At 49.4% G+C, this 24,119-nt stretch overlaps 1 protein-coding gene across 2 annotated transcripts in view; it reads left to right on the top strand.

The window, feature by feature from the left end:
• Positions 1–24,119, top strand: part of LRP6 (LDL receptor related protein 6) — a 96,716-nt gene that overhangs the window by 50,890 nt on the left and 21,707 nt on the right. Inside the window, exons 4-7 of one of the 2 annotated variants that reach the window (XM_063929264.1) lie at positions 8,863–9,059; positions 9,261–9,392; positions 11,305–11,701; positions 12,018–12,189. In XM_063929264.1, the coding sequence (XP_063785334.1) occupies positions 8,863–9,059; positions 9,261–9,392; positions 11,305–11,701; positions 12,018–12,189 (898 nt within the window). Of the gene's footprint in view, positions 1–8,862; positions 9,060–9,257; positions 9,393–11,304; positions 11,702–12,017; positions 12,190–24,119 lie in introns of both variants that reach the window. The other variant, XM_063929263.1, reaches the window with a different exon arrangement.

Genomic DNA, 24,119 nt, shown 5'->3' with positions numbered 1-24,119 from the left:
GACATGAGACGGCCGGCAAACCAATTAGTACCTGTCCAGGCGTCTCAAACACCGTCAGGGGCTTTAAAACGCCCATTTACCTCAGTCGGTCGACACAGTCACGGACACTGACTCCAGTGTCGACGGTGAAGAAACAAACGTATTTTCCATTTGGGCCACACGTTACATGTTAAGGGCAATGAAGGAGGTGTTACATATTTCTGATACTACAAGTACCACAAAAGAGGGTATTATGTGGGGTGTGAAAAAACTACCTGTAGTTTTTCCTGAATCGGATAAATTAAATGAAGTGTGTGATGATGCGTGGGTTTTCCCCGATAGAAAATTATTGGCGTTATACCCTTTCCCGCCAGAAGTTAGGGCGCGTTGGGAAACACCCCTTAGGGTGGATAAGGCGCTCACACGCTTATCAAAACAAGTGGCGTTACCGTCTCCAGATACGGCCGCCCTCAAGGAGCCAGCTGATAGGAGGCTGGAAAATATCCTAAAAAGTATATACACACATACTGGTGTTATACTGCGACCAGCGATCGCCTCAGCCTGGATGTGCAGCGCTGGGGTGGCTTGGTCGGATTCCCTGACTGAAAATATTGATACCCTTGACAGGGACAGTATTTTATTGACTATAGAGCATTTAAAGGATGCATTTCTATATATGCGAGATGCACAGAGGGATATTTGCACTCTGGCATCAAGAGTAAGTGCGATGTCCATATCTGCCAGAAGATGTTTATGGACACGACAGTGGTCAGGTGATGCAGATTCCAAACGGCACATGGAAGTATTGCCGTATAAAGGGGAGGAGTTATTTGGGGTCGGTCCATCGGACCTGGTGGCCACGGCAACAGCTGGAAAATCCACCTTTTTTTACCCCAAGTCACATCTCAGCAGAAAAAGACACCGTCTTTTCAGCCTCAGTCCTTTCGTCCCCATAAGGGCAAGTAGGCAAAAGGCCAGTCATATCTGCCCAGGGATAGAGGAAAGGGAAGAAGACTGCAGCAGGCAGCCCATTCCCAGGAACAGAAGCCCTCCACCGCTTTGGCCAAGTCCTCAGCATGACGCTGGGGCCGTACAAGCGGACTCAGCTGCGGTGGGGGGTCGTCTCAAGAGTTTCAGCGCGCAGTGGGCTCACTCGCAAGTGGACCCCTGGATCCTACAAGTAGTATCCCAGGGGTACAGATTGGAGATTCGAGACGTCTCCCCCTCGCAGGTTCCTGAAGTCTGCTTTACCAACGTCTCCCTCCAACAGAGAGGCAGTATTGGAAACAATTCACAAGCTGTATTCCCAGCAGGTGATAATCAAAGTACCCCTCCTACAATAAGGAAAGGGGTATTATTCCACACTATATTGTGGTACTGAAGCCAGACGGCTCGGTGAGACCTATTCTAAATCTGAAATATTTGAACACTTACATACAAAGGTTCAAATCAAGATGGAGTCACTCAGAGCAGTGATAGCGAACCAGGAAGAAGGGGACTATATGGTGTCCCTGGACATCAAGGATGCTTACCTCCATGTCCCAATTTGCCCTTCTCACCAAGGGTACCTCAGGTTCGTGGTACAAACTGTCACTATCAGTTTCAGACGCTGCCGTTTGGATTGTCCACGGCACCCCGGGTCTTTACCAAGGTAATGGCCGAAATGATGATTCTTCTTCAAAGAAAAGGCGTCTTAATTATCCCTTACTTGGACGATCTCCTGATAAGGGCAAGGTCCAGAGAACAGTTGGAGGTCGGAGTAGCACTATCTCAAGTAGTTCTACGACAGCACGGGTGGATTCTAAATATTCCAAAATCGCAGCTGTCTCCGACGACATGTCTGCTGTTCCTAGGGATGATTCTGGACACAGTCCAGAAAAAGGTGTTTCTCCCGGAGGAGAAAGCCAGGGAGTTATCCGAGCTAGTCAGGAACCTCCTAAAACCAGGAAAAGTGTCAGTGCATCATTGCACAAGGGTCCTGGGAAAAATGGTGGCTTCTTACGAAGCGATTCCATTTGGCAGATTTCACGCAAGAACTTTTCAGTGGGATCTGCTGGAAAAATGGTCCGGATCGCATCTTCAGATGCATCAGCGGATAACCCTGTCTCCAAGGACAAGGGTGTCTCTTCTGTGGTGGCTGCAGAGTGCTCATCTACTAAAGGGCCACAGATTCGGCATTCAGGACTGGGTCCTGGTGACCACGGATGCCAGCCTGAAAGGCTGGGGAGCAGTCACACAAGGAAAAAATTTCCAGGGAGTGTGATCAAGTCTGGAGACTTCTCTCCACATAAATATACTGGAGCTAAGAGCAATTACAATGCTCTAAGCTTAGCAAGACCTCTGCTTCAAGGTCAGCCGGTATTGATCCAGTGGGACAACATCACGGCAGTCGCCCACGTAAACAGACTGGGCGGCACAAGAAGCAGGAGGGCAATGGCAGAAACTGCAAGGATTCTTCGCTGGGCGGAAAATCATGTGTTAGCACTGTCAGCAGTGTTCATTCCGGGAGTGGAAAACTGGGAAGCAAACTTCCTCAGCACGACCTCCACCCGGGAGAGTGGGGACTTCATCGGGAAGTCTTCCACATGATTGTGAACCGTTGGGAAGGACCAAAGGTGGACATGATGGCGTCCCGCCTGAACAAAAAACTGGACAGGTATTGCGCCAGGTCAAGAGACCCTCAGGCAATAGCTGTGGACGTTCTGGTAACACCGTGGGTGTACCAGTCGGTGTATGTGTTCCCTCCTCTGCTTCTCATACCTAAGGTACTGAGAATTATAAGACGTAGAGGAGTAAGAACTATACTCGTGGCTCCGGATTGGCCAAGAAGGACTTGGTACCCGGAACTTCAAGAGATGCTCACAGAGGACTCATGGCCTCTGCCGCTAAGCAGGGACTTGCTTCAGCAAGTACCATGTCTGTTCCAAGACTTACCGCGGCTGCGTTTGACGGCATGGCGGTTGAACGCCGGATCCTAAGGGAAAAAGGCATTCCGGAAGAGGTCATTCCTACCCTGGTCAAAGCCAGGAAGGAGGTGACCGCACAACATTATCACCACATGTGGCGAAAATTTGTTGCGTGGTGGGAGGCCAGGAAGGCCCCACGAAGAAATTTCAACTCGGTCGATTCCTGCATTTCCTGCAAACAGGAGTGTCTATGGGCCTCAAATTGGGGTCCATTAAGGTTCAAATTTCGGCCCTGTCGATTTTCTTCCAGAAAGAATTGGCTTCAGTTCCTGAAGTCCAGAAGTTTGTCAAGGGAGTACTGCATATACAACCCCCTTTTGTGCCTCCAGTGGCACTGTGGGATCTCAACGTAGTTCTGGGATTCCTCAAATCACATTGGTTTAAACCGCTCAAATCTGTGGATTTGAAATATCTCACATGGAAAGTGACCATGATGTTGGCCCTGGCCTCGGCCAGGCGAGTGTCAGAATTGGCGGCTTTGTCTCACAAAAGCCCATATCTGATTGTCCATTCGGACAGGGCAGAGCTGCGGACTCGTCCCAAGTTTCTCCCTAAGGTGGTGTCAGCGTTTCACCTGAACCAGCTTATTGTGGTACCTGCGGCTACTAGGGACTTGGAGGACTCCAAGTTGCTAGATGTTGTCGGGGCCCTGAAAATATAGGTTTCCAGGACGGCTGGAGTCAGGAAAACTGACTTGCTGTTATCCTGTATGCACCCAACAAACTGGGTGCTCTTGCTTCTAAGCAGACGATTGCTAGTTGGATGTGTAGTACAATTCAGCTTGCACATTCTGTGGCAGGCCTGCCACAGACAAAATTTGTAAATGCCCATTCCACAAGGAAGGTGGGCTCATCTTGGGCGGCTGCCCGAGGGGTCTCGGCTTTACAACTTTGCCGAGCTGCTACTTGGTCAGGGGCACACCCTGGCTGAAGAGGACCTGGAGTTCTCTCACTCGGTGCTGCAGAGTCATCCGCACTCTCCCGCCCGTTTGGGAGCTTTGGTATAATCCCCATGGTCCTGACGGAGTCCCCAGCATCCACTTAGGACGTCAGAGAAAATAAGAATTTACTTACCGATAATTCTATTTCTCGTAGTCCGTAGTGGATGCTGGGCGCCCATCCCAAGTGCGGATTGTCTGTAATACTTGTACATAGTTATTGTTCAAAAATCGGGTTATTGTTGTTGTGAGCCATCTTTTCAGAGGCTCCGCTGTTATCATGCTGTTAACTGGGTTCAGATCACAGGTTGTACAGTGTGATTGGTGTGGCTGGTATGAGTCTTACCCGGGATTCAAAATCCTTCCTTATTGTGTACGCTCGTCCGGGCACAGTATCCTAACTGAGGCTTGGAGGAGGGTCATAGGGGGAGGAGCCAGTGCACACCACCTGATCCTAAAGCTTTTACTTTTGTGCCCTGTCTCCTGCGGAGCCGCTAATCCCCATGGTCCTGACGGAGTCCCCAGCATCCACTACGGACTACGAGAAATAGAATTATCGGTAAGTAAATTCTTATTTTTTCAATCTATGAACATATTCAATAATTTGACCCCTTAGAACTGCTTTTGCCGCACCCCAAAGAATAGTTGGGCGGTCCCAGTGTTCCAGGTTATCGTCTAAATAGTTGGCCCAGTTCGCTATCAAAAATTTCCTAAAATCATCACAGTTATAAAGATAACTCGGAAATCTCCAAATCCTGGAGCTTCCCGACTGAAGAGTTCTTTGCAGCGTCAATGTCACAGGAGCATGATCCGATATCAAAATGTTGTGGATATCAGCTTGCGCGACTTGCGTAACTAGGGAGTCTGCAACCAAGATTGAGTCAATCCTGGACCAGGAGCTATGAACCCCAGAAAAGAAAGTAAATGATCTGTCAGAGGGATTAAGGAGACGCCAAAGATCAGTAAGCTGAAGGGAGGCTTTTAACGTTTGGAGATGTGTCCAAAAAGAGGACCCGGAAGTACGCGGGACAGGACGTTTATCAATAGTGGGATCGTCAACTGTGTTCCAGTCACCTCCCAGGATAAGTTGAGAGTTATCGCGTTGTAACAGCTGAGAGCTTAAATCTTGGAGAAAAACAGCTGTCTCACCATTTGGTGCGTAGACATTGACTAGTGTGTATTTGTTACCCCAAATTTCCACATCCAAAATTAAATAACGCCCCTCCGGGTCAGCAACAGAGTTTAAAATAGTGTAGTGTAGGTGTTTGCTAAAGAGGATCGCCACCCCCCTAGTCTTCCTCGCGTTATCTGCAGAAACACAGTTATCTAACCAAGGTGCCCGAAGAGCAGAGGAGGCGCCCGACATCCAGTGGGTCTCTTGGAGAAATATAATTTGAGGTTTAAACCGCTTCAGGTGTGTGACAACTCTTTTGCGTTTTATTGGGGAGTTAAGGCCGCCCACATTCCAGGATAAAATCTTAAAGCAAGAATCTGATGAAGAGGTCCCTACCGTAGGATCGGTCATTAGTCTATTAACCTACACCCACCTGAGGGTGACACTCCATCGGGAATATAATTTCACAGAGTCGTCCTCCTCCTTCCCAACGAGCGGAGAGGAACGACCGAAACCATATTGTATCATAGGGCTCAGGAACAGATTGTCCAAATGCTTTTTATTGACGGAGTGATGGGCAAATGTGTGTTCTGGCGCTGGACGCCCATTGTTTTTTGCGTTTGTCACCACACAGTACCGGGTTTACTCGTGCAAAGTGGCTAAACACAACAAGTACTGGTGGCGCGACAAGAAAAATATGGGAAAAGCCGGACTTTTCACACTTCCACTCACCCCCTTAGGAGAAATAATGGGCGCCTGTGGGGCAGAAAACAATTTAATCTCGTCCATTGCATTTAATTAAAAGATTGTTAGTAAATTCCTCCTCCTTTGTACAAGCAGAGATGGATACTGCATAAACTGTTAATTATTCTGTCTGCCGGGGAATAACACCTTTTTATATTCGCTGTCCGTGGACTGGTTCTTATATTACAACTTGGTCTACCTTTGGTAGAGATGTAACCGGCCTCTGGAAAGGACGGATTTGTGGCGATGCTTGGTGACGCATCATGCCGCATTTAATTCCCCGCCCTTATTATATGGCTGCGTGTTCCCCATTAAAGCAGTGGCTCATCTTTGTCCAAAAGCAGCATTTAGCCAGCTATTTACATATCTCCATCCGTACTGGTTTTGTAGGGCAGATCTGGGGGGAAGGGGGGCGCTGTTATGTGATTGGTCCCCGGATACGTGCGTTACAGCTGCACGTACAGTAATGGTGGAGGAGAAGTTAGCGGTCTGTTTCTCCAGTGTGTTCGGTCTCCGTCCTCCTCCTGCCCTGTTCTTCCCAGGGGTTGCTGAACCCAAATTAGTTTTATTTGTAAGTACCAATCGGTTCCAGCTGTGAGGCTCCTGTGGCCCAGGGCAGGCCTGTTTACGTTAGCCGTCCGCTCACCTCTGGGGATCTGCTTCTCATTGCTCCATGTGTCCGATTACACTTGTGATAATCCCCCCAGCCCCAGGCAGGAAATGGCAACGGACAGCAGTGGGACTTTCTATGCTTTTCCATAAAGTCTCCTATTGTTTAGCTGCATTCTCAGGCTGATTACATAAAGAGATCCTTGTGACTGAATACATGGAACCCCCAGCCCTGATTGCAGATGGAAATGCTTGGTGGGATATATGAATCACACAGCTTAAAGTTTGGGGACCTCCGCGTAGCTGAGCGGAATGTACTGAACGTTGGCAGTACATTCTGCTGGGTAATATGTTACTTGGGTAACCTTGCTGAGTATTCTCCCACCCGTGATACTTTTCTCTTCATTGGTAAATAGTGTTGTTTGCTATTCGGTGATATTCAGTTCTCGTTAAACGTAGAATTTGACGGCAGGTAAGAACCACATGGTCCATCCAGTCTGCCCTTTAGGGTTAGAGTATTAGGGTTAATTTAGGAGTTTGCGTAGGGGAATGATGTAAGGTTAATTTAGGGGTTTGGGTATTGAGTATATAGGGATCATTGGTATATTACGGCCCATTAATGCAAATATCTGATCAGCCAATCGTGTGGTCGGCCCAAACGCCAGACTGTGGAAGGAAATAGTATCTACGGCGCGGTGACCATAGAATGATTGTTGCTGGGAGATGAGGTGTCTTTTAGTATCTTACATGGCCCTAAATTCTAGTGCAGTATTTTCCAAACTCTGTTCTCTCACCCACTAGCAGTCCATGTTTTAAGGTTATCCATGGGGTCAATTCAATTTGCCGACCGTTAAATAGCACCCGGCGCTATTCAATACAGCGCCATGTGACACTTAATTGTCAGGAATTCTTCTCTCACCCCTGGGGTGTGCGAGCAGAAATCTGACAAAAGTGCTGGCACGCGGCTAGCGCAAGGCTGATTCTGTCTGGAATCAGCAACGCGCCGGGCAGTTAAGTCAGAGAATCGGCATTTGTCGACTTAACATGAGCAGAATTGAATAGCGACAGGGAGCTAATTCCCGGCGCTGTTAAACTTTTTGCAAATTGAATTGACCCCAAAGTGGCCAGTGTGTGTGATGCTGCACCAACACGTGACTCGTCGCATTACTTCTAGTATGTGTAACGTTAGTTACATCTACCAAATTGAGTCACGTCTTTGATTTTTGGCTCATACCGAGCACACTGAAGCTCGGTGTTAGTAGGGTAGGCGTTGTGTAGTGTGTGCGGGCTGTAATTGTTTTATTGCTTTCTGTAATAGTTAAATGACGTACTGACGTATTCTGGACTGCATGGGATTGTGTAGAATAAAGCTGTAATGTCTGTGAATGTTTATATGGGGCCTGTGAATGACTCCTCATCAGCTCCCCAGGGATCTGGGATAATGTGGTGACTTCACATTCTCTGCACTGAATCTAGTTCCATTAGTTTATTGTCCCACCTGAAAGGAAGGCTGTCTGATTGCCTGTAAACGGCTCTCCTGCTCTGATATTGCAGCTGTGGGGCTTAGCGTCACCTTGCCACTTGTCTTGCTTGCTGTATATATCCGCTGTAACTAGCGGCCAGCAAACTGTTCTGTTCTCAGTGGCTGTACCGTGTGCTTGCTGCTGACCGGCTTCCAGTAACACAGGCAATTTAAGTTCCAGGTTGTGTCACTTGGAGGGGGATTGTTACTGGAGAGGGGCTCAAACATCGCAGGTTACTCCTCTATGTGAAGGAAAGTTTGTGATGCCATTGGTCGTGATGATGTGTTGTTCCCGAATGAGATGAATGCATTAGTACGGCTGTATTGAATCACCCCAATTGAGTGAATTGATTATTTAGAGGTAAACCTCGATGAGAGCGTTCATGTATTTACGCGTTTGTCTTAAACCATTAGAGCAAAATGCGTTATGTGCCCGATTTTATTCTGTTTGACGGTACACCTCTAACCTAGACACTCCATATCGGCATATACAATCGGGTCAATTCAATTCTGCGTGGATTGAATAGCGGCAGGAGGGAGCTACCAGAGTTATTCAATTCAGCATTATGCTAAGTCGGAGAATGCCTGTACTCCCAGACTAAATGGTGGTTAGTTAAACGAAAACAGGCATTTTTCGACCACAACTGCCTTGTCGCAATGCTGTATGCACGGCGCTAGGTCACAAAAAGGCATTGCAGAGCTAGTTTTGCCGGCTTATCTGCTCGCACCCCCGGATGGGTGTGAGAAGAAGTCCTCTATTCGTGGACAGCATCGTGCTGAATTGAATAGCTCCGGGAGCTCCCTCCAGGTGCTGTTCAATCCGCGTTGAATTGACCCCAATGTGTGATACCTCCAGCTCTGACAATGGGCCGCCACCATCCTCCTCTGTGTAAGGCATGGACGCAGTGGCCTCCTGGTGGATGCGGCACTGGCTGTACCTAGCAGCATTATCTGATCTTCTATTCTCACTGTTTCTTCCTCTTGTTTCCAGACAAACCGTTGTGAAAGGGTCCCTGCCTCATCCGTTTGCCCTCACGCTATTTGGCAACACCATATACTGGACGGACTGGACCACGCACTCCATCCTGTCCTGTAACAAGTACACTGGGGAGGACCTGCGGGAGGTGGACACCAATATCTTCTCTCCCATGGACATCCATGTTTTCAGCCAGCTGCGGCAGCCAAATGGTCAGTAGCGGATTCTGGGCGTTCTACGATCTCTGGATGAGATATTCAGACTGTGTTACAGTGTTAATGAACAAGCTTTGTACATACTGTGTGTATATAGGAGACCATCTTCTTAATAGCGGTGTTATACACCGATTAGATACGCTTATCGTGCCGCGTGTGACACACATAAGTTAGATGCAGTTCTGTCTTCCCCAGCAGCCTCCAACCCCTGTACCGGCCATAACGGCGGCTGTTCCCACCTGTGCCTGATGTCACCTGCGACGCCATACTACCAGTGCGCCTGTCCCACAGGAGTGCGACTGAAGGATGATGGGAAGACGTGTATGCACAGTGAGTACGCTTTGTGGCACTGGTCCACGTGTGCTTTATACTAGTAACGGCTCCACAAATGTCTGACTTGTGTGTATAAAAAGGGAAAGCTGGAATTGTCTCTGTATTCTCTGCAGTATTAGCAGCCACGTTTCTTTTTATATTTAGAGTATTGTTGTGCAGTTGTGACTAAACATTCAATTATCTGATGCGACTGATATGATTAATGTTGTTCCTGTATAAGGGTGGGTTCCATGGTCTCTTCTGCATACAGTGACGTGACCCCTGTGGTGGGTGGGGATGCGGTTACCATCCTGGCGGTCAGGATACCGAAGCCCCAATCCCGACAGCCGGGTGTTCCCACTCAGGTGGTAGTCCACGCCCCCACCTGAGGGGGAATAGAATAGTGCGGTCGCCACTGAGCCCGAAGCATAGCAAGCCCGCGAGGGGACGCGCTGCGCTCCTTGCCGGGATTCTGGCTCTCGTACCGATCCCTGTGGGTAGTGTGTATGACAGATTAGTATAAAACAAAATATGGGTTGTGTGTTACTAGTAGAGATGAGCGGGTACGGTTTTACTCGAATTTAACCGAATCTCCTTATTGGCTATCGGACGTCACGTGCTTTGGTTAGCCAATAAGAAAAATCCAGAAAATAAGAAATGGCGATAATTCTGGCGTAAAGAACAGAGTAAATCCGAATCCGCTCCTCTCTAGTTACCAGTAATGTGGTGATAGTTATACAGTGTTGGAGCAGGTTAATGCCAGGATGATGCAATGGCGATCCCCCCTGGAAGTGTAGCTGAGAAACCTTCCAGCGGTTAGATGGGACCGGTCAGACGGACTTGTCACCACGCACACCATACTAAGAGAGAACGGCTACGGTGTTAAAGGGTTACTACCTTCAGGTGACTTTTATTCATTGGACTCTTACATGCTCCCATGCTAAATTAACAAAGTATTACTTTAGAACCTTGGCTTTCAGCCGCACTGTTTAATGGCAGTGTTTATATACCATTAATGGCACTGTTTATATACCTGCTGCCGTTGGATACGTCGCAGCTCTGCTCTTAGCATTGAATCTAGCACATAACTGCAGTTTGTATAAAAGCACAGCGTGACTCTAGACAGTGCAGTGTGTAGTTAGGTTTTTAACAGTGCAGACGGCGATGAGTTCTGGTTGTGTAGTAACGCACAGAAAAGCGCAGTGTGGAGGTTAAGACGCCGTACCCCAGGGTTCTGTGAGTGAGCGGCGAGGGGTCTGTGGCTGGTACAGATAATCTCTCCACAGGTGTCGCGGCTGCCCCCATTGTCTGCCGCTCTCAGGCAGCTGCTTCAGCCGTTAGTCAGCGAGACATAAACAGTGGCAGGTTTTACGGGGCAGCAGTCCTCTGGGTTTCTGCTGGATTCCTAGCACCGGCCAGAAGTCTGCCTCTCACCTCCGGGAGCCCCTTTCAGCTGTGTGCCTCAGCCCAGTCTCTCTCCTTTGTGTACCGCTGGAATGTTGGTCCTGCCCTTAAATCAACACTGAGGAATTCTCCTGCTTGGGCCTCATGTTTGTGTTAGGGGGGGAGGGGGGGGTTGGAGGTACCTAAAATACAGTAATTCTCACGGAGTGTGCGGAGGGGGATAAAAATGTCACTAGACTAAACAGCTTTTCCCTGGATCTAGCGGTGAGTAAGTCTGGAGTATCAACCTAGCGCTCTAATAAACTGTTCACCCTTCTAAATCCAGCCATCTGCTGGTTATTGTGGCTGGAAAATCTCAGTGGCTATTATATGTAGACGTATGGCTCTTTGCGGCTGCTTCTTACATGAAATTGTCACTATACGAGTTATTGAGGCTGCAGTTCCCCTCCCCCTGCATTTCCCCCGCAATAGATGTTGATATGATGTGTGCTAGTGCTCCCCCCTGACCCTCCTTTAATGTGCCCAGGTGCTACAGAATTGTTGCTCCTCGCCCGACGGACGGATCTCCGCAGAATCTCTTTGGACACCCCAGACTTCACAGACATCGTGCTCCCATTGGATGATATTCGTCACGCGATCGCTATTGACTATGACCCGGTGGAAGGCTACATTTACTGGACGGATGATGAGGTGCGAGCCATCCGACGAGCTCAGATAGATGGCTTATCCAGCCAGTTCATCGTCGTGTCTCAAGTGTCCCATCCTGACGGAATTGCCGTAGACTGGGTGGCTCGGAACTTATACTGGACGGACACTGGGACTGACCGCATCGAAGTGACGCGCTTAAACGGTACTATGCGTAAGATTCTTATATCTGAGGACCTCGATGAGCCCAGAGCCATTGTGCTGGACCCTAGCAATGGGTGAGCCCTTCTCCTTAAGTTATTCTGCTGTTTGTGTTGCCGTATAGGGAAGGAACCAGCATTTTACAGCTCTGCGTTACTGTATGACGCATAAGTGATATATCCGATAATACTGCCACCTACTGGTGGTCAGGGAATCTTCTCTTTTGGTTTCCATAGTGTATTGCTACAGTGTATTGCAACTTCCTCTTCCTCTGAGATAGATATATATATGTGTGTCTATGTAGATATGTATATTTATGTAGAGAAAGCTATGTATGGGTTGATATGTGTATGTAAAAAAAAAAAATAATAATTCTGCATTCTGTTTCCACAGTTACATGTATTGGACTGACTGGGGAGAGAACCCGAAAATTGAGCGTGCAGCTATGGATGGCTCGGATAGGTTGATTCTGGTAAACACCTCTCTAGGCTGGCCTAACGGTCTGGCCCTGGACTACGCGGAAGGGAAGATCTACTGGGGCGATGCCAAGACGGACAAAATAGAGGCGAGTTTTCTGATTGTTTCTCCTGAATATTTCTTCATAATAAACGGTCTTTTAGCAGTCCGACCTTATGTTGTGTCCTCGCCTCTCGTATTTAGCCACGCGTGTGTAACCTATTGTAGCCAGTGGTTATACGACATGACACTCTGTCACCTTCCATTTGGGATGTGGCAGTGACCTGTACTCTGCTCAGCTGCAGTGTGTCGCCGCGTCGGTGATTGAGCGCTTACCTAGAATGCATTTATCTAGCTGAAAAATCGCAGCACTCCCGCTGACGAGAAGTCATTGTCCAGCAGATCTTGTAGCCTTTGTCTCCACCTTACGCAGGGTCACTGATGGACTTTTCTGTTTGGAATTGCCAGATAATCATGAGTTAAATGGTGGAAGTGACCTGTAAGTGGCCTGGAAATCGCAGCAGCATCTGTGACGTCTTTTCATTGTCATCTTGCTTTTGTGGAACAGTGGGAAAAAATGGAGTGCTTTATACTGGTTACTGTGCTCACAGGCTTTTATTACTGCATTACTGACTGTTACTTCCTACGCTCTGCTTATGTGCTGTCCGGTGTGTTGCTGAAACCCAGTCCTGCTCAAACTCGAACAGTCCATGTTTTCCACATCATCTAGTTGGAGCATAGGTGTGTCAATGGACTAACACAATAGATCTACAGAGCTTGAGAAAAACTGCTGTGCAGTCCCTGCTTGCTAGCTAGCCTTATATAGGTTTCCGAAATATTCCCGGATATTGCATATAAATGTACAGGAGCCGTGGCTGGCTCACACACATTTACATCGGTTTTAGGTGTGTGTGTGTGTGTGTGTGTGTGTGTGTGTGTGTGTTTCCGGTCACTGCCGCGCACCCCTCTGTGGTCCGCTCTGTTACAGAGCGCATGCAGCTTCTGCATGTGGTACAGTTCTTACCAGTTTATTTGATGATGCTAAATCTTTTCAGCGTTTAAATAGACTGGGAAAGAGACCCCCGCCGACCCTCTGCCCTGCAGCTAGTGCTGATGTGCGGAGGGATACAGGTTGCAGTAATCTCATAGTGGAGACCTGGTAACGTGTATAGGGCCACCGGCGAGGAAGCTGATGCTCATGTTTCAGGGGCTTCTTGTGCGGAGGGTGATTGCGTTTCTCTGTACCTCTGGCTAAGCGGGTCGCCCCCTCCCCTGTGTTGTGCGGTGACACAATGCTCTGTCGTGAGGTGCTTGCTGCAGGAATAATGGGTTAATAATGCGCGTTAATTGCATTTACCTTCCATTACCGCGTACACATCTAGTTTTTACTGCTAAGTACATCCATCGCTTTGTGTGTTCTCTACCAGCCCTCGAGACGATGATAAAGCGGACCACGGTGGTTAATAGAGCCCAGCGGGGGCTCGGAAAGGGGCTTTTGTTCCCTACTTTATCTGGCAGCCTGCAGCAGGCAGAAGCAAATGGTCTCCACAGCGGTGACATTAATCTCACGCCGCTCTCTGAGGAAAGATGGCTGCCTCTCATTGTACCGTCCCAGCAGGGTGTGGGAGGTGCGCTGCTTATGAACCGCACATCGCGACGTGATTAACCCCGTGTTTGCCGCTTGTAATTGGGTGGCTGTTTCTTGTTTCTGAATCCCAATATGTCAGTGATTTCTGCCTATCCACTCATAAAGTATGGTCCTCATCCAAGGGTGTTCAAGCCGTGATATATGGGGGTCAATTCTATTCAGCGACAGTTAGCGCCGGGAGTTCGCTCCCGGCACTATTCAATACAGCGACGACTGACCCTCAATTGTCGGGAATTCTTCTCTCATCCCTTGGGGATGAGAGTAGAAACCCGACAAAAGTGTTGCCGCCCGAGGCTGATTCTGTCGGGAATCGGCATCGCCGCGGGTAGTTAAGTCGGAGAATGCCCGTTCTCCCGACAAAACTACCTGTTAAGTCGGCAAGAACGGGCCATCGCCGAATTAACTGGAGCTGAATTGAATAGCTTCTGGAGCAAACTCCCGGCGCTATTCAACTGTTGCCGAATTGAATCGACCCTATTGTGTGTCTGATGTTTTTTTAATAAAGTAATTTTTATTCAATAATATGGAGATTAAGTTACAGACATTGCACATCAACGACATATCACATATATCAAATTAGAAGACATACAGTTTATCGGCACGTTTGAGCCTGCAACATCCGCAACCAATATATAAATCACCATGACATTTTTGGATTTTTCGCCCTTAAACTGACCCAAAAAGGGTACATAAAAAGAAAAAGAAAGAAGTAAGAAACATAGAAAGAAACATAGTAAGGAGTAATCATCTAAACCAGGACCTTATCAGTCGTATATGTAATTAGGCGAGCCCGCAGAGCTCAACTGCCAACCATCTAAACGTACATCATTATACAGTAAATCAGTGGCACAATAGCTCTTCGGTATCCACTATGATTGAGGGACCAGGTGGGAATGAGGAGATTCCAGCCAACGAGACCAGACTCTTTCAAATTTGGCTGATGCGTTTTGTTTCATATAAATATATCTTTCCTTGAATATTGTATCATTAACTAAGGTCTTGAGCGCAGAAACTAAAGGGCCACTAGGGGCCATCCAGAGCCTCGCAATGCAAACCTTAGCCAAGGCACATACATTGCGAGCATATAGATCCACCGGGCCAGTCTCAGAAGTAGAGCATCCTATCCCCAATATACAGAATTGTGGGGTAAGCAGTCCGCCAGTCACTCCCGTACTCTCCAGTATTGACCTAACCCCCGACCAGAACACCCGCAGCTTTGGGCAATCCCACACCAGATGCCAAAATGTTCCCATATCCGCCTCGCACTTAGGGCAGAGGCCAGATCTGCCAGTCCCAAAAGAGGCCAGTCTAGCTGGGGTCATATATGTTCTATGTAGAATGAAGAATTGGATTTGTTGATATCTGAGGGACTTGGTGACTGTAGCAGGGTATTCCAGAGCAAGGGCCCAGTCCTCCTCACCCATAAGACCTATATCCTCCTCCCATTTTCCACGGAGACGTGTCAGAGGGTCCGTATGGAGTTTGGTGAGAAGATATCCATACGCAAGGGAAACCATCTTAGTTCGACCCAATGTAGTTACAAAAGTCTTGATGGGAAATGGGAGGATTCGTGGGGGGGGGACTCTGCAAACTGGGATTGGAGGGCATGTCGAAGTTGAAGGTATCTGAAAAAATAGGAGTTGGGTAAATTAAACTCATCTTTTAGTTGCTGAAAGGATTTGAATACATTATTTAGGTAGAGTTGGGAAATAGAAACCACAGATCTAGGGGCCCACACCTCCCGTCCCTCAAGCGCATGCAATTCAGGAAGCCAGTCAGAGTACCAAAGGGGGGTGTCTGGGTCTAGGTCGTCGTACCCTAAGAGGTCTCTCAGGGCCCGCCATATCTTTAAGGCCTGAAAAATAATAGGGGGAAGAAACCGGGCCACGCTCCCACTCAGCAGCACCTGCATAGGAGAGAGGTGAGGAAAATAGCAGCGAATAAACTCACACTGCAAGGAATCATCACCAGAATCCTGCACCCATACACTAATATGAGTCAGCTGAGCAGCGTAGTAATACATCTGGAAATTAGGCAAAGCTAGGCCGCCATCAGAGCGCTGCCTTGTGAGGGTATTTAATTGTATCCTAGGTCGTTTGTTAGCCCAAACAAGTGAGGACAGAACACTATTCAATTTTCTATAGAATGTTGGATAGATATATACAGGGGACTGGAGAATAATGTATAAAAGTTTGGGCAGAATGATCATTTTAATGAGATTAACCCTGCCAGACACCGTCAGTGGAAGCCTACACCAGGTTTTAGATTTGCACATGATCTGCTGCATGGTCGGGTCCAGGTTCAGAGGGATGAAATCAGAAGGGTCATTAGTTATTTGGATTCCGAGGTATTTAAATTGTATTGTCCAGCATAATGGTAGGGAAATTTTTGGAACAGTAGGAGGGGGGGCCTATGACTGGCATAATATATGATTTAGTCCAGTTGATCTGAAGACCTGAGTGAGCACCAAAGTCCTCAATCACACGCAGCAGAACGGGCATTGACCTGGCGTAGTCTTGCAAAAATAATAACATGACGTCGGCATAAAGTGCTATCCTATCCTCGCGTGAGCCCGTGCAAATTCCCACAATATCTGGGTGCGATCGTACCAAACAGGCCAAGGGCTCGATGGCCAAAGCAAACAGTGCGGGGGATAGGGGACAGCCCTGTCTTGTACCCCGGGACAATTGAAAGGAGGGGGATACATAGCCATTCACCAAGATTCTGGCACTCGGATGTTGGTACAGTAATTTAGTCCATCTGATAAAGTTGGGCCCAAAGCCCATACAAGACATCACCTCCCATAAATAAGCCCATTCAATACTGTCAAAGGCCTTGGCCGCGTCCAGCGAGACCACAGCCGAGTCAGAAGGGAAGTCATGTGGGAGTTGTAAAATGGTATACAGTCTACGCAGGTTAATAGACGTGGACTTCCCTGGCATGAAGCCAGTCTGGTCCGGGTGAACGAGGGAGGTGATTACTGTGTTAAGTCGTACTGCCAATATTTTTGCCAGGATCTTAGCGTCGGTGGGAATAAGGGATATCGGCCTATAGGAGTCTGGGGACTTAGGGTCCTTACCGGGCTTTGGGATCACTATTATAATTGCCTCTGACATAGAAGGGGGAAGTTCATTATTGGCAATTATATCTAAGTATAAGGCATGGAGCCTGGGCCCGAAAAAATCAACATGAGTTTTGTATACCTCTGAGGGAATTCCGTCACACCCCGGGGCCTTGCCATTGGGGGACACACCAATAGCCGCAGTCACCTCCGCGAGCGTCAAGGGCGCTTCCAGTATCTCACGGGCCTCAGAGGGGAGCGCGGGTAGCGGAATACCCCCCAAATAGCAGGAGAGATCCATAGTGGAGCATGTCGACTGTGAGCTATAAACCTTGGTGTAATAGGATCGGAATAACTGCGCAATGTCCGGCGTGGTGTCAACAAAGGACCCATCCCCATCGGACATTTGAGTAATCACAGTCCCAGGACGATCCTGATGTATCAGCCGGGCCAGGAGGCCACCCGTCCTATCAGCCTGCATATAAATATTAGTGGCCCTAAAGAGGAGGGACCGTGAGTTTTTATCGGACAGGTGGGCAAGCCAAGCCGACTGGGCCACCAGCCAACGTGCTTTCGTCGTGGGGGTACCATCTAGCAAGTATTGGGACTCTAAATCTCTGGCGTCACTCTCCAGGGCCTTTTCCCTTTCTCTAGAGGACACTTTATGAGCTGCTATGCGTCCTATATAAGAGCCCCTCAGAAAAGCCTTGAATGAATCCCATACCATAGTTCCCGGGGCAGACCCTGTGTTGTCGCTAAAGTAACCCTCCCACTGAGTCTCCAGATCACTGCAGTCACCCAGCTGAGTCAGCCAAGAAGGGTGCAACTTCCAATAAGAGTGTCCCCTCTGACCCTTCACAGCAAGAGTCATCAACAAAGGGGAATGGTCAGAGATCCCTCGGGCCTCATAGCGGACGTCAGTGATCACAGGGACAAGGGCAGGGGACACCAGTACCAGGTCTATTCTAGAAAAGGAGCCATATGTGCTGGAGAAACAGGAGAACTGACGGACCGCAGGGTGGCGAAGCCTCCACACATCTACCCACTGTAAATTATTCAAGAAATCAGCAAATTTGGTAGAACCACTACCCACCATCACATCATTCGGAGACCGCCATCGGTCCAAAGAGACATCTAATATATTGTTAAAGTCGCCCAGACATATCACCGGAGTGGTAGGGGAGGAAGCTATAAAAGATGCAGCTTGCTGCAATACAGCGTATGAAAAAGGAGGGGGGACATACACTGCTAAAATGTAATAGGGCTGGGAACTCAGTTTGCATTCCAGAAATACAAATCTGCCATACGTGTCAGTTTTAACCGATATTAATTCAAATTGCACCGTTTTTTTAATCAGAACAGACACACCCCTGGAGAAGGAGGAATGAGAGGCATGGTAAGCCCATCCCACCCAGGCCCGTCTTAGAGATAACAACCGATTTCCCTGCAAGTGGGTCTCGCTAAGGCATGCAATATCCGGGTCATATTTCCTAATCATATTTAGAACCAAAGAGCGTTTGATTTTGTTATTTAAACCCCGGACATTCCATGCCAGAAATTTCAAGTTACTCATGACCCCAGGTATACTCGATGTGCCACACGGATAGACATCTCACAATATATATCCAAAAATCAGCACCACTAGCCATAGCAACATATATCTCATAAGAGCTCTGCGTTGAAAGCCATAACATCCGGTATGTCAAACATCCTAGTTTCAGAAAAAACATAGATATGAAAAATAATAAACTAAAGAAAGAAAACCAAAAACAACAAGAAGAGCCGCAACTAGCAGCTTCCCAACCATCCTTCCCCTCCCCGTACACCACCCCGAACTCTGGCATACTTATATCCCAAAACGCCAATCCCAACTACTAAATGCCAAGAAGGCCCAGATTCTCAACTTAACCTAAACCCTCTTAACCAGTAGCACTTGAACGTGAAAAGTCTTGAGCCACCAATGCAAAGGGGGGGGGGCTCCCCGAATTGTGGTCGTCTCCTCCGGTGGTCAAGATCCCAGCATCTTCAGCGCAGGAAATCAGTCCGGAGCTAGCGGACGAGCACCCGGCGCATATCCGTCCAGCCACTGGGCCGCCTCTCTAGGAGAATTAAAGAACTTGGTCTCCCCATCCGCCACCACTCGGAGCCGAGAGGGAAACAGCATGGAATATGAGAGGTTGAGGTCCCGCAAACGTCGTTTAATAGGCATAAACTGGGCCCTGTCCTTCTGGAGATCCGCGGCAAAGTCTGGGAAGGCCGACACTCTGACTCCGTTGCGGACCAATGGGCCCTTCGTACGGCCAAGGCGGAGGACCGAGTCACGATCCTTATAGTGCAGGAATTTGGCGATGAAGGTGCGAGGAGGGGCACCAGGAGGTAGCGGCCGAGATGGTATCCTATGCGCGCGCTCCACCGTGAATTGGGCCGTAAAGGACTCGGCGCCATACACCTCTTTGAGCCAGGATTCGAGGAAGTCCTCCGGCTGCGAGCCCTCCTCTCTCTCTCAGGCAGACCCACAAATCGGACGTTGTTTCTGCGCAGTCGACCCTCCATGTCTAGAAGCTTGGTTTGGAGAGATGAGACCTGCTGGGTCACTGTGGACACGGATTGCTTGAGGGGGCCACACATATCCTCCAAGTTGGAGACACGCGTCTCCGCCTCACCCACTCTCTCACGGATACGCTGAACATCTTGTCGAAGTAAGGAGAGGTCGCACTGCACCTTTTCCATCTTATCGGAGAGACGCTGCTCACTACCGGCTATAGCCTCCAACACCTGCTGAATAGACGGCGCCTCCGCTGCCGTTGGGGAGTTGGCGGTAGACGCAGGAGGGGAGCTTGAGTGTGCTGGAGAGGCACCCTGAGGTGGAACCGATGACCCCTTGGGGTTGGGTTGCCTAGCAAATCTCTCTAGTTTGGCCGCGGCCGCACTCTGGCCGCCCTTAACCATATTGACAAATGTCAGTCACACACTCCTCCGGGTAGAGTTGTAGTATAATTAGAAGACAGGAGGCTATATGCTTTTAAAGCCGGGAAGCAACCGTGGCGGATCTTTGGGTCAAAATATCAATGGATAAGAGCACAGGCTTTGTGTAAAGATAAAAAACAGTATATGATATTGATGTTGTTGAGGGGAGAATGTCCTGCAGCAAATTCCAGGTAGAAGCAGGGTATTGGTGTGTAATACACTGTGAACTATTAGTGTAACACACTAGTGCAATGAGTTCCAGTGTGCATGCAGTCCTTGCAGGGTAGACAGGGAGAGCTGTGTGCTGAGGTTGTAAATGGAACTGCACCCAAAATGGCCCCCGGGCTTTTAGGCACTTCACTCCTTCACTGGAGTACCTGTGCCTTATTGTCCAGCCAGCAGTCCCAGGTCCCCTTCAGCCAGGTACAGGATGGCCATCAGTGTCCCCTACAGTGTGCCCAGCACCAGACAGCGCCGCCCGCCCGCCCGTCAAAGAGGGCCCTGGAGCCGCGCGGCCGGGAGCGCCAAACTCGAGGCCGGGGATCCGGAGGAGTCACAGGCCGCAATGCCGGAAGTCGTCCGCCGCGGCCAGCCAGCACCCAGAGATCCCGGACAAAGGTGCCTGCCGCTGCTCGGAGGTGAGGGGGGACCAGCACCGGGGGGTAGACGCTCCGGAGGGACACAGGATGGGTGCAGGAGTTATGAGATCGGGGAGCTCCCGGGATCCGCTGCCTACTCCCTCACCGCCGTGGCCACGCCTCGTGTGTCTGATGTTTAGAAGTGTCGGCATCATTCTGTCCTGTGAAGGAAACGGAGAATTCATTTACCAAAAAAAAAAAAAAAGTGCAACTCTTCCGTATTTTTGCCGGAGCTCAGTAGCCCTTTGTGTCCTCCTCTGTTCACTGCAACAAAGGGACACTTATCCATGCAGCCGACAGTTGAATAGCGCCGGGAATTAGGTCCCGGTGCTATTCAATACAGCGCCAAGTGACACCAATTGTCGGGAATTCTTCTCTCTCACCCCCGGGGGATGAGAAAAGAAATCCGACAAAAGTGCGGCCGGCGCGAGGCTGATTCTGTCGGGAATCAGCATCGCGCCGGAGAGTTAAGTCTGAGAATGCCGTTCTCCCGACAATTCAACCTGTTAAGTCGGCGAGAATGGGCCTTCGCCAACTTAACATGTGTTGAATTGAATAGCGACGGGAGCTAACTCCCGGTGCTATTCAACTGTCGCTGAATAGAATTGACCCCATGGGGCCCGTTCCGGGGTGTTAAATCAGTTGTATTGCAAACTAAATTGACAAACTGCTTATTAGCAGAAACGTTGCGCTTTCATCCCCCGCAGTGCATCCGGCGTCCGTTCTCGGGCTGCTCATCTGTCGGAGTTTTGCTGTAGACGTTGGTACCAATGAGTGGACTGAGATGACATTGGGCTGGGGTTTGGGGGGGATTGTGATTCAATTTTGCACGATGGCGAGAGATGCTGTTCACGGAATGGCACATTGCAAGTGGTGCGCTGTAAAATTTTGTTTCGCACACTACAGTAAAGGCTGAGATGTGCGCAGGGCGAGAGTCGCAGCAGTCATCGGCGATGCATTACATAGAATTGAATATGGGTATTTCATATAGCACAATTGGTGGATTGAAATCTATGTAGCGCATTTACTGTATAGTTTTGGATCCGATTAATGGCCCCATTTTTGAAAACTAAGAACCCTAATTGTGCGCAAAATTCATGTAAACTAGAATTTCTTCAAGGTACCTATTTAACGTGATTTTGTATTATCCTCTGACGGCTGAAGTGGTCCTTTGCAATACGTTGTCACTTATAGCCTGTGTAAGGAGATGAGTGATTGTCTTGCTGTGGGAGAAGTATAGGCTGGTCTCGGAACGGTGCGGATCCTCCCGCTGTCTGCAGGTCCGGGGTGTACGGAGAAAGCAGTGTGTGTTCTATGGAGCCTGGTCCTGTGTAGATTACAGATTGGGTAATGTGTAGTAATGTTTTCCTATTTGTCTGGTCTCCCCTTCCTGACGGACTCCTCCAGTGGGAGCTGTTCTTTGTTTTTGGTGTCATCTGGTGGCTGATCGGATGTGTCTGGCATTTTGCCCGGCTAAATATGCTGTAATGGAGAGATGAATTTAATAATCCGTCCCCTGTGAGACCGCAGTGCAGAAATCCATCTTCGCATAATACGTCATGGAAATTCTCCTCAGGAAAGCCAGCCAGGCATCTTATGGTGCCAAAACTATTCCCAATAGATAGATCTTAGTTTATCGGAATTTGACACAGCTGATGTGAGTTTTAGGTTACATTGAGGTTTCTCCGCCTGGGGCGTATTGAGTGTAATAAGAGGCTCTATCTCTGTGTTATAATCTCCCTGGAAAGTGTAGGTACATTTGTGTAAATGGGAATAAATTCTGCTTTGTCACCAGGTTTGTGGTAATGAGCGGTAGGTAGAAGTCTGGGGATGTTCCTGAGCGCAGGGTACGGATTCCGCCACCTCTGTGTGGTAATGAGCGGTAGGTAGAAGTCTGGGGATGTTCCTGAGCGCAGGGTGCGGATTCCGCCACCTCTGTGTGGTAATGAGCGGTAGATAGAAGTCTGGGCATGTTCCTGAGCGCGGGGTACGGATTCCGCCCCCTCTGTGTGGTAATGAGCGGTAGGTAGAAGTCTGGGGATGTTCCTGGGTACGGATTCCGCCCCCTCTGTGTGGTAATGAGCGGTAGGTAGAAGTCTGGGGATGTTCCTGAGCACGGGTTACGGATTCCGCCCCCTCTGTGTGGTAATGAGCGGTAGGTAGAAGTCTGGGGATGTTCCTGAGCGCAGGGTACGGATTCCGCCACCTCTGTGTGGTAATGAGCGGTAGATAGAAGTCTGGGCATGTTCCTGAGCGCGGGGTACGGATTCCGCCCCCTCTGTGTGGTAATGAGCGGTAGGTAGAAGTCTGGGGGTGTTCCTGAGCGCAGGGTATGGATTCTGCCACATTTCTGTGGTAATGAGCGGTAGGTAGAGCTCTGGGGATGTTCCTGAGCGCAGGGTATGGATTCCGCCACCTCTGTGTGGTAATGAGCGGTAGGTAGAAGTCTGGGGATGTTCCTAAGCGCAGGGTACGGATTCCGCCACCTCTGTGAGGTAATGAGCGGTAGGTAGAAGTCTGGGGATGTTCCTGAGCGCAGGGTACGGATTCCGCCACCTCTGTGAGGTAATGAGCGGTAGGTAGAAGTCTGGGGATGTTCCTGAGCGCGGGTTACTGATTCCGCCCCCTCTGTGTGGTAATGAGCGGTAGGTAGAAGTCTGGGGATGTTCCTGAGCGCGGGTTACTGATTCCGCCCCCTCTGTGTGGTAATGAGCGGTAGGTAGAAGTCTGGGGATGTTCCTGAGCGCAGGGTACGGATTCCGCCACCTCTGTGTGGTAATGAGCGGTAGGTAGAAGTCTGGGGATGTTCCTGAGCGCAGGGTCGGATTCCGACCCCTCTGTGTGGTAATGAGCGGTAGGTAGAACTCTGGGGATGTTCCTGAGCACGGGGTACGGAATACTGTGTGGTAATGAGCGGTAGGTAGAAGTCTGGGGGTGTTCCTGAGCGCAGGGTACGTATTCCGCCACCTCGGTGTGGTAATGAGCGGTAGGTAGAAGTCTGGGGTGTTCCTGAGCGCAGGGTAAGGATTCCGCCACTTCTGTGTGGTAATGAGCAGTAGGTAGAAGTCTGGGGGTGTTCCTGAGCGCAGGGTACGGATTCCGCCACCTCTGTGTGGTAATGAGCGGTAGGTAGAAGTCTGGGGGTGTTCCTGAGCGCAGGGTACGGATTCCGCCACCTCGGTGTGGTAATGAGCGGTAGGTAGAAGTCTGGGGATGTTACTGAGCGCAGGGTATGGATTCTGCCACATTTCTGTGGTAATGAGCGGTAGGTAGAGCTCTGGGGATGTTCCTGAGCGCAGGGTACGGATTCCGCCACCTCGGTGTGGTAATGAGCGGTAGGTAGAAGTCTGGGGGTGTTCCTGAGCGCAGGGTATGGATTCCGCCACCTCTGTGTGGTAATGAGCGGTAGGTAGAAGTCTGGGAGTGTTCCTGAGCGCAGGGTACGGTTTCTGCCACCTCTGTGTGGTAATGAGCGGTAGGTAGAAGTCTGGGGATGTTCCTGAGTGCGGGGTACGGATTCCGCCACCTCGGTGTGGTAATGAGCGGTAGGTAGAAGTCTGGGGATGTTCCTGAGCGCAGGGTACGGATTCCGCCACCTCTGTGTGGTAATGAGCGGTAGGTAGAAGTCTGGGGATGTTCCTGAGTGCAGGGTATGGATTCCGCCACATCTGTGTGGTAATGAGCGGTAGGTAGAAGTCTGGGGATGTTCCTGAGCGCAGGGTACG

The sequence above is a fragment of the Pseudophryne corroboree genome, chromosome 6 (genome assembly GCF_028390025.1).
Source record: "Pseudophryne corroboree isolate aPseCor3 chromosome 6, aPseCor3.hap2, whole genome shotgun sequence".
NCBI lineage: Eukaryota > Metazoa > Chordata > Amphibia > Anura > Myobatrachidae > Pseudophryne > Pseudophryne corroboree.
Note: the sequence above shows the minus strand (reverse complement) of the source record. Positions and strands in the feature narration are given on the sequence as shown.